The 15,892-nt window shown below is 53.8% G+C and overlaps 1 protein-coding gene across 2 annotated transcripts in view; it reads right to left on the reverse strand.

Moving 5' to 3' along the window:
- Positions 1-1,511: 1,511 nt before the first annotated feature.
- Positions 1,512-15,892, reverse strand: part of PRKCD (protein kinase C delta) — a 28,876-nt gene continuing 14,495 nt past the window's right edge. Inside the window, exons 3-19 of one of the 2 annotated variants that reach the window (XM_025986395.2) lie at positions 14,831-14,964; positions 13,512-13,711; positions 12,206-12,266; positions 11,871-12,033; positions 11,750-11,781; positions 10,306-10,391; positions 9,920-10,049; positions 9,108-9,208; positions 8,338-8,425; positions 8,021-8,118; positions 7,688-7,861; positions 7,412-7,503; positions 6,794-6,856; positions 5,633-5,771; positions 5,284-5,472; positions 4,564-4,692; positions 1,512-1,969 (exon numbers count right to left, since the gene is read on the reverse strand). In XM_025986395.2, coding sequence (XP_025842180.1) covers positions 1,811-1,969; positions 4,564-4,692; positions 5,284-5,472; positions 5,633-5,771; positions 6,794-6,856; positions 7,412-7,503; positions 7,688-7,861; positions 8,021-8,118; positions 8,338-8,425; positions 9,108-9,208; positions 9,920-10,049; positions 10,306-10,391; positions 11,750-11,781; positions 11,871-12,033; positions 12,206-12,266; positions 13,512-13,711; positions 14,831-14,945 — 2,019 coding nt within the window. In that variant the 5' untranslated portion in view covers positions 14,946-14,964 and the 3' untranslated portion in view covers positions 1,512-1,810. Of the gene's footprint in view, positions 1,970-4,563; positions 4,693-5,283; positions 5,473-5,632; positions 5,772-6,793; positions 6,857-7,411; positions 7,504-7,687; positions 7,862-8,020; positions 8,119-8,331; positions 8,426-9,107; positions 9,209-9,919; positions 10,050-10,305; positions 10,392-11,749; positions 11,782-11,870; positions 12,034-12,205; positions 12,267-13,511; positions 13,712-14,830; positions 14,965-15,892 lie in introns of both variants that reach the window. The other variant, XM_025986387.2, reaches the window with a different exon arrangement.

Below are 15,892 nucleotides of genomic sequence, written 5' to 3' on the forward strand. Positions count from 1 at the left end.
CTTGACATAAGCCCAAGGGACCAAACTCACTTCTGGGGTTTTCACTTCACAGACAGCAGAGCAGGGATTCAAAAAGTATTTCCTGGAGGGGATGGCTGGTGGATGGAGAGGGGAGGGGGGACTTTAGTCTCTCTAGGGAGGCTGCTCCCCCCCCCCCCCCCCCCCCCCCCCCCCCCCCCCCGTCTCCACAGCCCCCTTCCCTGGCCAGCACCAGCCCCACCTCATCCCACCTCTCTCCAGCCTTGGAAACTTGTACCTCAGCCCAGAAAAACGAACTTGCTGGAAGTCAGCTGCCTGGCTGTCAGAGCCAGCCAATGAGGCACTGGGGCACTTTGCCCACCTCTGGGGAAGGAGGGCCAGGGGCTGGAGCAGAGGGGCAGCCTGTGCCCCCGGGAGCAGAGGAACAGAGAGAGGGAGGAGAGTAGGGAGGGAGGCTGAGAGGAAGACATGGGAAGCCAGAGAGTAAGAAACACTGAAGTGGTGGGAAACGACAGCTGCCCATGCTGCAGGGACATTGGCCGCCACCTGTCCCTTGGAGCCACTGTCCTCACTGTGGGCACACTGGAGCATGTCGCTCAACCTCAACATAGCCACTCAACATCTTCTCATCCTTTTCCCATCCTGCTCGCCTCCACTTTCCTAGGTAGGTAGGGACTCTTGAGAAGCAGATCCTAGAACTCTAACACTTCCGTGGCAGGGACAGGGATAAAAAGCAAGGAGATATGGAGCTCCATCTAGCATCCCCTTTGCCTTGTCCCCATCTTACAGATAAGGAAACTGAGGCTTAAAATGACTGGCATACCCACGTCTTTTGGCTGCTCTGGGATTTGAATGCAGATGGGCCTGAGGCCTGAGCTCTATTTCCTTCCTCCTCTCTGGCCTCCTCCCCAGTCTGGGCCAGCCTCCAAGCCTCTGCTTATGCCTCTCTGCTCTTCCAGAATGGCCTTAGCTCTCCTGACATGCTGTCAGCACCTGGTCCCACCTCCTCCCCTAGCATTGCTCTGCAGACACATTCAGGGATCTGTTCAGCCACCCAAAAAAGCCTTCTGCTTTAGGCCCAGGGCCTCAGAGCCACAGGAAATCCATAAATACAAACATATTTACATGAAAACCCAGGGGTCTGTGTCTGTAGCTAACAGCTCACCGAGCTTCCAGGACGGAGCTGCCAAAAGTGGGAGCAGCAGCCACCAGCTTCCTGGGACAAACGTGTCCCAACAGCCAAGTCAGTACCATTTGGTGTTTATTTAGACACACAGATAAAAGAACCTGGTGGTTCAAACAATTTGTGCTCCTTTTTTGTTTTTCTGGTCATATATATATATATATATATATATCCTATATATATGTGTGTATGTATGTATACATATATTTAAAAAAATCAACACGTATATGTATACTCATACATTTCTTCTCTACTGAGCAATATATACAGCCTATTATATATATATATATATATGTGTGTGTGTATATATATATATATAATATTTTTTCAATAGATAACTACATTCAAGTAATGAAACACAGGATTTACAATTTCCCTCTGATGGTAGAGGAAAAGCAAATTCACACACAGTTCACAGAAGTACCATGAGAGCCCAGCCAGACAGGAGCTGAGGCCCCTCTTGGGGACCAGGGAGCAGCAGCAGCAGAAATCAGACAATCACACTGTTGCTTATCATGGAGCGGGGGCAGGCAGGTGCCGATGATGGGAGATGTTGCCCAGCCTGCTCTGTCCAGGCTCGGTGGGCAGGCCATGCTGGCTGACCCAGGCTCCTCAGCTGGGGTGGATTGGGGGGGATGTCTGGAAACCTCACTTTTCCAGGAATCTCTCAAATTTGGGGTTCACAAAGGAGAAGCCAGCGAATGCTGTTTGGTCCATGGAGTCGATGAGGTTCTTATCGGTGTAGGAGAGACGTGCCTTCTCGTTCAGGAACTCCTGGTCAAAGTTACTGTAGTCTCCAGGGGACTTCTGTGGGCAAAGAGCAGGGGCAAGTGAGTGGGACCTAAGGAGTGGCCCTCCAAAGTTCTCCGAGTTCCCGAGACTGCCTCCCAAACACCTCAGAATCCCTGTGGTGCTGGGCCAGGCCAGAGATGGTTTTAATAAGAAGAGAAAGAGAGGCAATCTATAAGAGACTTTTAACTCTAGAGAACAAACAGAGTTGCTGGAGGGAGGTGGTGAAGGGATGGGGTAGCTGGGTGATGGGCATTAAGGAGGGTACGTGATGTAATGAGCACTGAGTGTTATATGCACCTGATAAATCACTAAACTCTACCCTGAAACTGATAATACACTATATGTTAACTAACTTGAATAAAAAAAAAAAAGAACGGGATCCCTGGGTGGCTCAGCGGTTTAGCACCTGCCTTTGGCCCAGGGCGCGATCCTGGAGTCCTGGGATCGAGTCCTACGTCGGGCTCCCGGCATGGAGCCTGCTTCTCCCTCTGCCTGTGTCTCTGCCTCTCTCTCTCTCTCTATGTCTATCATAAATAAATAAATAAATCTTTTTAAAAAATAAAAATAAAATAAAATAAAATAAAATAAAATAAAATAAAATAAAATAAAATAACAGAAAAGGGACTCTCTCCCAACAGCCTGAGAAAGCCCAGGTAGACAGACGGTGGATACTGTCTCCCCAAAGGGATGAAGGAAGCCAAGATAAGGAGAGATGGGTATCATCCTGAAGAGGACTCTAGCAACTGAGAGCCAGGAGCAAACCCTGCTTACCACCTTGGTTTTATAGGTCCCAAGAGCTATAAGAATGGCTTTCACATTTTAACGCTCAGGGAAAAATCAAAAGGAAATTAATATTTCATGACATGTAAAAAAGTAAATGAAACCCAGATTCCAGTGTCTGTAAATAAAAGTTTTATTTGTACAAAACTATACCCATTCATCGACATATTTTCTATGGCTGCTTTCAGGTCGCCTGGCCTGCAAAGCCTAAAATATTTACCATCAGACTTTCTAGGAAAAGTTTGCCAACTCTCTGTTTCTGAAGATACAAGGAAATGGTAACAGAAGTGATCTCAGTTTCTGCGGCCTTCAGGCCAAACAAGCAGGCAGGTACAGTCACTTTGACTGCCCCTGGGTATTAATGGGATTTGAGCCAATTATTTTTTAAATTGGGCAATTTGACATAAAAATCCAGATTTCTGGTTTCTCCTGGAAACTGGCACAGCAAGCAGCCTTGGGCCTGTTTCCCGACGTGTCCATTCACAGTGCTGAAGCCCCCTTGGATAGCCTGCCATCGGCCCCTAACCATTTCCCACTGACAGGGGCTGCTGACCCACACTCTCGTCCTGTGTTTTTTTTTTTTTTTTTTTTTTTTCGTCCTGTGTTTTTAATGCAGAGTAATAAATCTACCCCTTTTGTTATCAAAAGCAAGAGACTGAAATCAGGCTGTGTGGTTTCCCTACATGCAGCCTGGCCTGGTAATAAGGTGCCCAGCCCAGGAAGCCCCTGAGTTTGAGATCCCTGGAGCAGGGGAAGTATTCTCCAGCCTCTAGGCACAAACGTGGGGCACATGACATGAGCTGTCAGTGTGTCCTGACAGAAAGAAAGGGAGCAAGAGGGGAGAGCTGTGGTCAGAGAAGAGCCATGGAATCTAACTTCTTATCTAAGAATTCTGGCCCCGACCTGCCTCTGCTTCCCTGCTGTCTCCTGGGTGGCCTCTGCAGATCCCAGACCTTGGTGTGAACACCTCTCCTCTGTCTGGAACGTCTCCCAGCTGCCCTGAGCCTGGCCTAGTCTCCCAGCCCTGCCCATATCCCACTTCTTCTCAGACCCCTCTGTTCTCTGCATCCAGCTCCTGCTGACAGACTCGCCCAGTGACCACAGATCATGTGTGGTCTTGTGACAGCTCTCATACTGTTGTCTCATATCATAAACGATCATCAGTGTGCAAACTTCTTATCTCTCTGAGGAGCTAGAACTTCTCTGGCTCTGGGCCTCACACTTCACAGTGTAGCTAGCACAGTGCTCTGCACTCAACAGACACTCAGCATTTCCAATATTTATTGGAAGATGGATGGATGGATGGATGGATGGATGGAGAGAGGCCTTAACTCTTATTCCCAAAGAATAGTCCCCTGCGTACAGGGCTGTTAAAGCAGGTCTATTGAAGGGTGGCTGGATGGGGCCACCTGGGTGGCTCAGTGGTTGAGCATCTGCCTTTGGCTCAGGTCATGATCTCAGGGTCCTGGGATCGAGTCCTGCATTGGGCTTATCCTTCTGCCTAGGTCTCTCTCTCTTTCTCTCTCATGAATAAATGAATGAAATCTTAAAAAATAAAAATAAAAATGAGGGGTGGCTAGATCCACAGTTCCCACTGTTTGTTGACTGACTGATGTGACTCACTGCGGGGGTGGGTGAGAACACAAAGGCAGAGGCAGTGACAGAATGTGCTGGGGAGGCCGGGAAGCAGGTTTGCTGGAAGAATGGAGAGGAGGAAAGCCTGCAAATGAAGCGAGAGAGAAGCTGGGAAAGGAGATCCCCCACCCCACCTGGAAGGCAGTGGAGAGCAAGATCAAGTGGGTGGCCCCCACGGGTGTCAGATCACGTACCACTTTGGGCTTGAAGGGCGGCTCCACAGCCCGTTTCTCCAGCAGGGTCCAGTTGATGGTCTTGAAGAACGGGTGGATTTTGATGTTGCCTGTCACTCCCAGCCTCTTGGTTGTATCTCTTTCAAGCAGCTGCAACCCAGCAGGGGCCCTAGTTAGCACCCAAGGACTTTGGGAAATCCAGGGCTTCAGCGAACTCAGGGGTGCCCAGGCAGGTCTAGCCCAGCCCAGGGGTGCAGCCCAGGGCCTCTGGAGCTGAGAGGGTCCTCTCTGGGCTGCTGCACTCCTGGTCCCCCAAAGACAACAGGCCATGCAGGAGGGCCACCAGGACTCTCTGCTGGTGGGACTGTGAGGACGAGTAATGGGGTTTACTGGGAGTATACTACCTGCCTGGTGAGCACCACACATTTATGATTTGTCTCCAAAACCGTGAGGCAAGTTCTCCCACAGCCTCCATTTTGCAGACAAGGAGACAGACTCAGAGTTTAGCTTCAGGTCTGTCTGTCTCCTCACCCTGAGCTGATAATCACGGTACCAGGCTGATTCAGTGTGATGGACTCAGGAGCTCCCAGGAACGTGGCGTGTGAGCAGTACCCACAGTGTGTTAGGACTAGAGCATCAGTGAGGCTGCCATTCCAGAGACGAGGGGCTTCTGGCCTTCCCATGACCCACATGTCTGTCTGCTGGCCCCTGCCCCAGCCAGCCTGGCCCAGAGCCTCCCACCTTCTCCAGGATGTCCTTGGACTCCTTGGTGATCCAGCGGGGATAATGTGGCGTGTCCACACGGATGGACTCGAAGAGTTCGTCCTCATCATCACCATGGAAGGGGGACTGACCAATGAGCATCTCGTAGAGAAGGACTCCAAAAGACCACCAGTCCACAGAGAAGGAGTACTTTAGGCCCTGCAGGATCTGGGGCAGGAGAAGGGGTACCAGAGCTGAGGGGAGCTCCCAAGCATGAGGCCCGGACAGGTTTCCTCATCCTCCTGGCTGTGGTTCGGACAGTACTGCCTCCCACCCTGCTGAGACAAGGTGTCTAATCGGGCCAGTTGCCAGGAGGGTACCCACTCACCTCGGGGGCAATATAGTCAGGGGTGCCACAGAAGGTGCTAGCCTGTTTCTCCCCAAATATGTTCTCCTTGCACATCCCAAAGTCAGCAATCTTGATGTGGCCATCCTGGTCCAGCATCACGTTGTCCAGCTTGAGGTCCCTGAGTGTGGACAGAAAAGGGAGTCATGGGGGGGTGGGCAATCTTCCTCCTCTCTTTCCAGTACCCATGGCTCCACTGCCAACCCTGATCCTAGGACCTCCCCAAGGGGACAAAGGAATGAGGAAGAGAAAAGGAAGCAGGAGGAGAAAGCTGTGCTAAAAGCAGGTGTTTCCTGCAAAACACCTACTGGTGAGCCACGTGCTGGATACACACCATCTGACTTCCTAAAGCTCACATGGAGGCTCAGAGAGGTAATGCCACCTGCCCAGGGTCACCTCGCTGGGTCAGCAATTCAGGTGGCCCCAGGCTCAGGTGTGTCTGACTGCACAAGAGCAGGGACCATGTCTTATATCATGAGGAGATATTTGAGGAGATAATTGATGCACATGGGATACCAAACAGCAGAGTCCATCTTCACTAACCTCATAACCAGGCCCGCCCCAGAATGATCCTAGGCATGGATGAGCACACTACAATGCATGGCTCTCCTGCCTCCTTCTCAACCCCAGACTCTAATATTAGATACACACTGTCCCATGGATTCAATTTCCACCTGACAACATCATCTTCGCATTGTCTCACATCAGTGCAGAGAACTCAACATCAGCCTTATCAATGGGCCCATACTAATCCACTACAGGGTGGGACTGTCATTTATTGGGCAAGAATTGATGGAGCCAGTTCCTACTGGCTGCTCAGACGGGGGTTCGGAGCATGACAGTAAGACTGATCACTCGCAGGAAGGGAGACACTGTCCCAGGCAAGGCTGTACTCCCGCTATTGGCGCCAAATATGGGCAACCAGCTCCCAAACCCTGGAGCTGGGCCGGCCTCAGTGGAGGGGCCATGGGAATCCTCACAATGGAGAAGGAAGCTTAGTTAGGGAGAGGCCCAACCAAAGCCTGACTTCAAGTGGGGATGGGGCCGTGGCTGGGTGGGGCCTCACTCAGGATTTGGGGAGATATGATGGGGTTTGAGCTTTCCCTCCTAAAAGGCCCCCAACACACCACCCACCCCTTGTACCTGTAAATGATCCCTTTGTTGTGCAGAAACTGCAATCCACAGACTATCTCAGCTGCATAAAACCTGGATGACAGAGAGAGAAAAGTGTTCTGGGATTTCTATGATCAGCTCCTGCATCTCACTGGGCCCCCCTCCTTGCCCCCAGGGTCGGGAAATGCTGTGCATAGCTCCGTGGACACCCTGAGCCTGATTAAGCACACGCTGTATCAGGCAAGAGGGGGCTGGCCACCAAGACTAAAAAAGAAATTTATGAAGGAAAAGCTCCAGATGAGACAATTCTCTGTCAGAAGAGTGTATATATTTATATAGATATACATATGTGTACACACACACACACACACACACACACACACACGCACTTTGAGGGGGGTACATGCTAGTCTGGGGGCCGTACGCCAGGGTCCTGTGTTGTGCAGCATCACCATCTGCAAGGCTGCCCAGGCTGAGGCTCAGGGAAGGGACAGGACCCTGGCACATCTGTGCTGGGCTGCCAGCCAGGGCTCACTCACCATCCACGGCTTTCCATATGGTGGGGACAGCCCCAGCTCCCCCAGATTTCCCCCACAAGCCCAGCTCCAGACCAGCAGTGGGCTCCTCCCCCAACGGGCCCTCACGTACGTGGCCCGATAGAGCTCGAAGCGGCCTTTGTCCTGGATGTGGTACATGAGGTCCCCACCATTGAGGAACTCCATCACGAAGAACAGGTGGTCCTAGGGTGGGGAGAGGGGTGAGCAGGGGCACAGTGAAGGGCAGAAATGCTCTCTACAGCCGGTGGGGGCAAGCCCCACAGGAGGTAGGGGACAACTCTGCCCTAAGGACATGGTCCTGCGGGGGGGTGGGGGGAGCATGCTGTGGCTTCAGATGCAAGAACGAGGCGGGGGGGTGGGTGGGCACCTTGGTCTGAAATGTGCAGAACAGGTGGGTGAGAAAGGGATTCTCCCAGGCGAGCGCCAGCACCCGCTTCTCCACCATGGTGCACTCCACGTCATCGTCGATCAGAACCACGTCCTTCTTGAGAGCCTTGATAGCGAAGAACTCCTTCTTGCCCTTCAGCTCTACAAGCAGCACCTGACAGGGAGGCAGGATCCTTAGAGAGGGAAGGCCAGGCCACCACGGTCCCCACCCCATCGGGAAGAAGCCAGGGAGGGGGGATACAGGTGCCCTTGGGCCCCTGGGCCCAGGTCCCTCGAGCTGCCCTCCGCCCCCCAGGGCCAAACAGCCACTTACCTTCCCAAAGCTGCCTTTGCCCAGGACCTTGTGGAAGATGAAGTTGTCAATGTTGCACCTGGTGCTGCCCTCCCAGATCTTGCCGTACGTCCCGTTGTCTGCCCAAGACATGGTGCTTTAGACTTAGGTCTTTATCTGCTGAGTCCCCTCCCTTGGGGCCTGGGGGTGGGAGGTGGGTGAGGGGCCTCAGAGAGGAAGGGGCTCCCTCTGTAGGGGTGGGGCCTCAGCTCAGGTCCTGGCAGTGGTGGGAGGCTGGGCACCATCTCGAGTCCTAGTGGGAGTGGGGGCTTTCCTGGGGGAAATGAGCCCACCTTCACCTGGGGCAATGTCTCCAGAGACTCCTGGCTTTCTCTCAAAATTCTGGTAGATTCCAACAGACTCTGTTTCTGACTTCCGGGAGGATCTCTGGAGCAGCGGGAAGAGGTTGGAGAGCCAGATAGTCATACCATGATCAGAGCTCCCAGCCCAGAGGATGGTCCCATCCAACCATCCAGATGGTTGATCATCCAACCATCCAGAACTCCACTCTCAAAACCAATGGGGGAATAGCAGGGACAGAGCCCAAGACTTCTAGGTGGTGCACACACACATGCACACACTTCCTGGGGTGCAGGGGTACCTTGATGGTCTAGAAGGCGCTGATTACAAACAAGTTTTATACACTGAGCCCCACTCTCTCCAACACTTACTCAATAGATTGTTATTTGTGTTGCCTTCACTTGTAATTGATCCTAGAATTTTACCTTGAAGTTTTATGGCATTCCTCAAGCCCCACCCAAACACACACACACACACACACACACACACACACACACACACACAGGCTTTTAGTTCCAAGCTTTTAGTTCCAAGACTCCTTGTGGTCTTCTAGGTTCATCAAGTAAAGAACTGCTCACATAATTTCTTATAAGAACAAGCCCATCTCTCCTTGCTAATTCTTGGACTGGATCTTCCAGAAGTGGGGTCTTGGGTATAAATGCTGCCCCCCTCCTCACCCTGCCAGGGTCTCCCGGTGGCGGGCATGAGCCTTGACTGCTCCCCCCAGCCCTGCCATCCTCTGTCAAGGGTTCCCGTGGTACCTGCCCACCTGGGTCACTTGGTTCAATGCCTCAGCCAAGAGCTTCTGGTTAATGCCACAGAGGTTGGCCACTTTCTTCTGGCACTTATGGTGTACATTCATGCCACAGTCTGGGGTGAAGGAGACAGCGCCATCAGGGCTCCTGCCCAGACAGGACTGGACAGGCCACCAGCAGTCTCCAGGAGAACTCGCCCCCATCCCCCAAGCTCACCCAAGGGTAGGGAGGCAGGGAGGAGAGAGTAGGAGAAAGCAGGGCCTTGGTGGGGTCTGCTGGGTTTCCTGTCTTTAGAGAAAATACATCTGAAACCATCATGAGCACTTCAAATTTTTCATTATTTAGAGATGAAAAAGCAAAAGCAGGAGATATCAGACCTAATTCTAAACCCTTCAAAGAATGTCTAAGACAACTTAGACAAGTCACGTTTTCTTGGGGGGGGTGGTGTCTCCTGTTCCTGCCTCACTAAAGCCTAGGGAGAGGGAGGGGGTCTGTGAAGCATGTTTGCTGAGCACCTGCTACTGTGTGTCAGGCCTTGGCTGAACACCTTCTGCCTGCTTGCCCCTCAGTGACTCTCTGGGTCCAATTCTGCTCTAACCCCTATTTACACTTGAGGACACAGAGCTCAGAGGCATGAGGTCTCCTGGTCACACAGCAGGTAAATGGGAGAGTTAGTCGGGCCAGTGTGGAGGGGCCACCATGGCCTCCCCCAGCAACAGGGAAAGGTGGTATCAGTTAGTTGGAGTTTATGAGGTCTGGGTGGGGAGGCACCAGCTGGGCGTGCCCTCCTGCCCTGCCCTAGCCCCCAGAGGTGGGTGGCACGCACCTTCACATTTTAATCCCTGCTTCACCAGCCCCCAGAGCAGACTGCCACAGTGGTCACAGAAGGTGGGGCTCATGTAGTTGTAAACCTTGAATCGGTGCGGCATGTCGATGTTGAAACGTTCTTTCTGGAACTGAGAAGGGGGGGTGGTCACAGGTTGAGGGTCACAGGCCAGCTCGAGCTCCTTCCTCAACCCCTAGCTCTCCCCCAACCCCATGCATGGCAAGATGTCCCAAAGGGCCCCACTGGGGACTGGGCAATCTGGAAGTCTGAGGAGGGACCAGGATAAGTGGGGAGAAGGGTGAGCTCCATGGGGAAAGGCTGGGGAGAACCCGAATCCCTCCCAGCTGGCCAAGCCCCCCAGGTCCCCACCCTGGGCCCGGCCTCACTATGGTGTCCCGACTGTTGGCTGCGGTGCCCGTGCACCGGCCGATGATCTTGTCGATGCATTTCTTGTGGATGGCAGCGTTGCATTCTTGAGGAGGCACAGGCCGGGAGGGGGAAGGGGAGGCAGCAGGAGGGGCAGAGCTGTGAGCTGGCGCCGCCGGCCCGGCCCAGTCCAGCGCTCTGTACAAAGCCACTGTTTTCCCCGATCGCCCACACCCTCACCCCACAGACGCCTGGGGCCCGCAGCTGGCTTTTTCTCTCCTCCTGCCCGCCGTGGCAGGAGGGGCCTGGAAAGGGTAGGGGTGGGGAGGACAGGCCAATCTGGAGGATCTCAGAGATTAGGGAAGGCCGGAGGGGGCCTAGTGGCCAGTGGGGGGGCAGCACGAGGGGCACGGAGTCTCACAGGGAGAGGAGTGCAGGCAGGGAGGCTCCCCCCCCCCGCACTCCCGGCTATGCTCAAGACAACAAACAGCTCCTAAGCATTCTCTCATGCACATGCACGTCCACACACACACGCACGCACACACACACACACCCCAACACAAAGACACTGGAACATACATACTGCTGTGTAATAATCACAATGGGCTCCCTATATAGAATGCTTACTTTGTACCAGTCACTCAAAATGCAGCTTTATATATTTTATCCCATTTTATCTTCAGAATGGTTATTATCCCTATTTTACTGAGGCACAGAATGGTTATTATCCCTATTTTACTGAGGCACAGAGAGGTTAAGTCACTCTGCCTAAGGCCCTACAGGTAGGAAGTGGCAGAGCTGGGATTCGAACCCAGGCCATCTGGCTCTGGAGCCTGTGTTCAGAACCACCACCATGGGGGCACCTGGGTGGCTCAGTAGCTGAGCGCCTGCCTTTGGCTCAGGGCATAATCCTGGAGTCCCGGGATCGAGTCCCACATCAGGCTCCCTGCATGGAGCCTGCTTCTGCCTCTCCCTGTGTCTCTGCCTCTATCTCTGTGTGTCTCATGAATAAATGAACAAAATCTTTAATAAAGAAAAAAGAACCACTGCTACAGTGGAGGTGTCTCATGTGTGTGTGTGTGTACCAAGACACACACATACCCAAACAGAGTGCAGTAAAGGGTACACTAGAAAAGATCTAATAGCATCTCCGGGGGAAAAGAGCCATGATGTGTAGCATTGGCTGATTTCTGTATAAATACTACACCGAAGTGTGATGCTTCCAAACGTGGGGAGCTGGGAACTGGCTTTCATAAGCCAGAGCAAGCCTGCTTGTGCATCCACTGAATGTGGCTCTCATACACGAACGCTCTGACATGGAAAATCTCACATGTACACACACAAGCACACAGAACCCCCCTGTCTAGGTGCACGGTCCTAACATGGGGACACCGGCTTTCCTGAGCATGCATGTGGGCACTGGCAGACACGTGTGCACAGAAACCGGGTTAAAGAGACACTTACGCCTGCATTTGTAGCCTTGCTTGTTGAGACCCCTGAAAGACAAATCCCCAGGCCTTGTCAGTGCCAGCTATGAGGCCCTCCCTACCCCCGTCCCCTCTCAGCAGGCACAGCCAGCCCTCACCAAACAAAATCTTTGCACACAGAACAGAAAGTAGGCTGTCCGAAGAAGGTGGCAATAAACTCGTGGTTCTTGATGTAGTGGATTTTGGCCTGTTTGATGGCTCCACGGCGGTTCATTGTTGGTAACTTGGCCTCGTCTTCACCATGCATAGACTGTCTGCAATCTGGGGACAGTGGAGTCGTGAAGTCAGTCCCAGCCCCAAGAAGGAAAACATTCCTGTAGTCCCTCCCAGGGTGACCCTGGGTAGCCTGTTGATAGGGACTGCTTCCCTTAGCTTCCATCATGACTCTAAGCTTCTGAACCTAAATCCCCAGCCCAGGGAAGGAGGAGCTTACCTATGTCTTCCAGAAAATACTGCACAGACATCAACACCTTGGCCTGGGGTTGCAGGTCCAGCTGCAGGGGGGAGGGTGGGGGGCGGGGGGAGTCAATGAGGGCGGGCTCCAGCCAAGCTGGACTTAGAACCCGCCCCCATGGTTGGTCCCCTAAGGCCCAGGGAGTCCTGGCAGCCTAGCCAGACACCTGTCTGTCCAGTTGTGGGCATGGCCCCGCCCTTGAGCCCCGCCCCCACCCCAACCCAGGGGTATTATTACATTTGGGGAAGTGAAAGGATCCAGCCCACACCCAGCCCGGCCACATGGCCCAGGAACAGAGTGGGAAGGGAAACTCCCCACCCCCACCCCTGGCTGCCCCCTTAACAAGGATCTTAAAATGGAGGCCCTCCCCACCCCCAGCCTTTGCACATGCAGAGACACAGACACATGTGTGCTGACACACCCACGCTGGTTCTCTCTGCAGCAGGGACTCTGCATGCCTGGTCTCCTTACACAGTTCTGAGGGTAGGACCTTCACCTCTCCCAGGACCCATGCCTGGTGACTGGCACTGTCCCTTGGTGGAGTGGACAGAGAGCATGGCAAGTACTCCACCTGACTGGCCAAGGGTTGGTACAGCGCTGGGTCAACTTCTCTCCTGGCCTGGCCCCTTCATGCCTCACTGGAGGCTGATCAGAGTCCCTGATGGTCAAAGGGTTTTTTCCCACGGGGACATCTTGGCTGCAGGAGCTCCCCTGTGACCCCAGAAGGCAAGGGATGCTCTGCCCGCCCTGACACCCTGTGGCCATGAGGGACATGTGACCACATGCACGTGTGGAGTTCAGGTTCCAGCAGGTGAGTGGTGGCCACCGGCCTTCCCCTTCCCCCACCTCCTCACTGTTGAGGAGCCATAACTGTGCTCCCTCATGCCTGCCTGCACCTGTGAAAGTTCCAAGCAGAACTTGGAACAATGGGTGCCTCTGAGAAGGGGCCAGGTGCCTGGTGGTGGAGCCAGGACATACCCTTACACACATTTTGAAAAGTTTTGCCATGTGCCTATCCTGCTTTTACAAAATTAAAAGGGAAAAAAGTAGTCGCAGTGGCGAGGACGGCTCTCTTTAGCACCTACTACGTGCCCAGGGCTACAATAAGCCCTTGGCATCCAGTGGCTCACTTCCCCCGAACAGCTGACCCTGAGGTAGGGTCTTGTGCTAGCTTTTCCTTTTATGGATTCAGAAACAGGCTCAGAGGGGCTAGGATCTGCTCAGTCTCAGGGCTGGAATCAGGAGGCCAGACAGGGCCCACGTGCTGCAGCCCATGTGCCCTCACCCAGAACTCGGCCTTCCCATTGTTCTTCTTGCAGCGCTCGGCCAGCACCGACACGCCCACCGTCACTTCGGACATCGGCTCTTCAGCTGCCCGCATCAGCACGATCTGGATGACTCGGCCCTCGTAGATGTGGGCGTCGAATGTGGACTTCCACTCGGGGTACATGGTGGGCTTCTTCTGCACCAGCGTCTTCCCGCGCTCTGCAACATGGCCAGGCAGGCAAGGTCTGGCTGGGGCCCATCTGCCCAACCCTCCCCAGACTCCCCACAGCCTTCAGCCTGGCGAGAGTCTGTGTGGCTCTCCTTCTCTCCACCACCAGGCCCTCCTGAGGATATTTCCACTCCTCGGACTTCACAACTATGCTCTGCTCCCCTCTCCAGCCTCATGTCATTTATAACACACTCCATAACACAGAACTCCCCACAGCTCTTCTAGGATGCCCTCCTGCTCGGTCCCACCTCCAGGCCTCTGCTCTGGCCGCTGCCTCGTCCTGTGACCTCTTCTGTCAGCCCCACTTAGCTGTCACCCCCCTCACACACTCACTCAGTGAACACACACCGAGGCCCCTCATGCCAGCCATGACACTGAAGGTGAGGAACACGGAAGAAAGAGAAGTTAAAACCAGTGTCAGCCTGTCCCCCTAGATCCCAGTCCAGGACAGAGATACGAACCCATTAATCCCTCAAATAAATGTTAAATCACAGCTGTGATGAGACTGAAGAGGGCAGGGCCAGGGTTCTAGACCTGGTCTGGATCATGGACAGGTGGTATGTCCCAGGCTAAGGGTCAGGGAATGCTTCCTGGAAGAAGAGACAGCTCAGCTAAGACCTAAGGGATGAGCCAGAGATTCAGCAGGTGAGGGCAATAGCAAGAAGGAATGGTGTGAGATATTTGCCTCTTCCAGGAAGACCTCCCAGACCTCAGCCTGGGACAGTGCCTCCTATAGGCTTCCCTATCACAGGACTCATTGTCTGGCTCCCACATCTCACCGTGAGCCCCATGAGGACAGGGCCAAGTCAGCCCTGGAGCATGGCAGTGTCCTCAATGCCCAGCACAGGGTCTGACATGAGGACATTGTTTGGAGAAACCACCAATGGGGGAGGAGCCAGAAACCCATTCCCCCACCCCCACCCCTGGTGATGGCTCCATGTAGTAAGTGCTAGAGGCCCTATGCACACTCGGCGGCCTCTACGGTCCTGCATCCACAGCTGGGCTGGGCAGGGAGATGAGCATGAGGAAGAGAAAGATCCCTCAGAAGTTCTAGGGGAACAAGGCACAGGTCCTCCAGGCCTCCCCCTGGGCCCTGATCCCAGTCCTACCTGTGCTGAGTGCCTCCTTCATCTTCACGGCACAGAAGGGCTGGCTGGCCTCATCGGCGGCCTGCAGGGAGCCCAGCTCATAGGAGGTGAAGGCGATGCGCAGGAACGGGGCCATGTCAGGGCCTGCAGTGGGGCTGTACAGACAGCAGAGGTGAAGCTGGGCAGTGAGGGACAGCCCTGGGAGATGCTTGGGTGCCCCTGGGGGCTCTCACCACATTGAATTTGGCCCACATGATGTGCTGACGAGACACTAGTTCTAGCTGCCACTGTTAAACCTGAGAAATTCTACGAAAGTCTGGATTTGTGGCATCTCTGGTGAAACTGCTGAATGTGACATCAAGCCCACTGGGTAGTAGCTGGCTGGTACTACCTCCTTTGTTGAGTACCTGCCAGTCTATGCCAGGCCAGGGGCCCCCTCTTCACTCCTCTCCAAAGCCTACCTGGGCCCTGGAGGCATGTGACTCACGTATTTGGGGATCCTTTAAGGCCTCCTTTAACACCCCATGCTGGGTGCCTCCTACGGGCTGAGTACCTAGTCCGTGCTGGCCAAGAGGGGCAGGACAGTACCCCCGCCTCCCTGCACCCTGCTCCTTGCAGCTCTTCTTGGTTTGCAAATTATGCTTTTTGCTCATAACTCCCCAAGCAAACAGGGCCAAGATGACCACCTCCACTTTTCTGACTGAGAAACAGAAACCCTGAGGCTGAGCCAGAACCTAAAGCTGAGATTGCACTAATTAAGCATCCACTCCATTCAGGGACCACCCACCTGCATCCCTGACCTTCTGAATCCGAGCCCCTTGGGTTCAGGTGCCTCTCACCTACAGAGGTTGCCTGCACCTTCAAACTAACTTTTTCCAAACATAAAACTATTTTAATGTTGACCATACACTGACTTTGTTTTTTAAACCACACAGGTCGGCCCTACATTCCCCTGTTCCTTGCTGTTCCTCGGGTCAAGTCTCACTAGAGGATGTGACCCTGAGAGTCTTTCAGGTTGCCATTCCTTGCACTCAACGCACGTGCACAGGGGTATGTACTCACTCCTTCCTGAACATAAGCCAG

The sequence above is a fragment of the Vulpes vulpes genome, chromosome 9 (assembly GCF_048418805.1).
Source record: "Vulpes vulpes isolate BD-2025 chromosome 9, VulVul3, whole genome shotgun sequence".
Lineage (NCBI taxonomy): Eukaryota > Metazoa > Chordata > Mammalia > Carnivora > Canidae > Vulpes > Vulpes vulpes.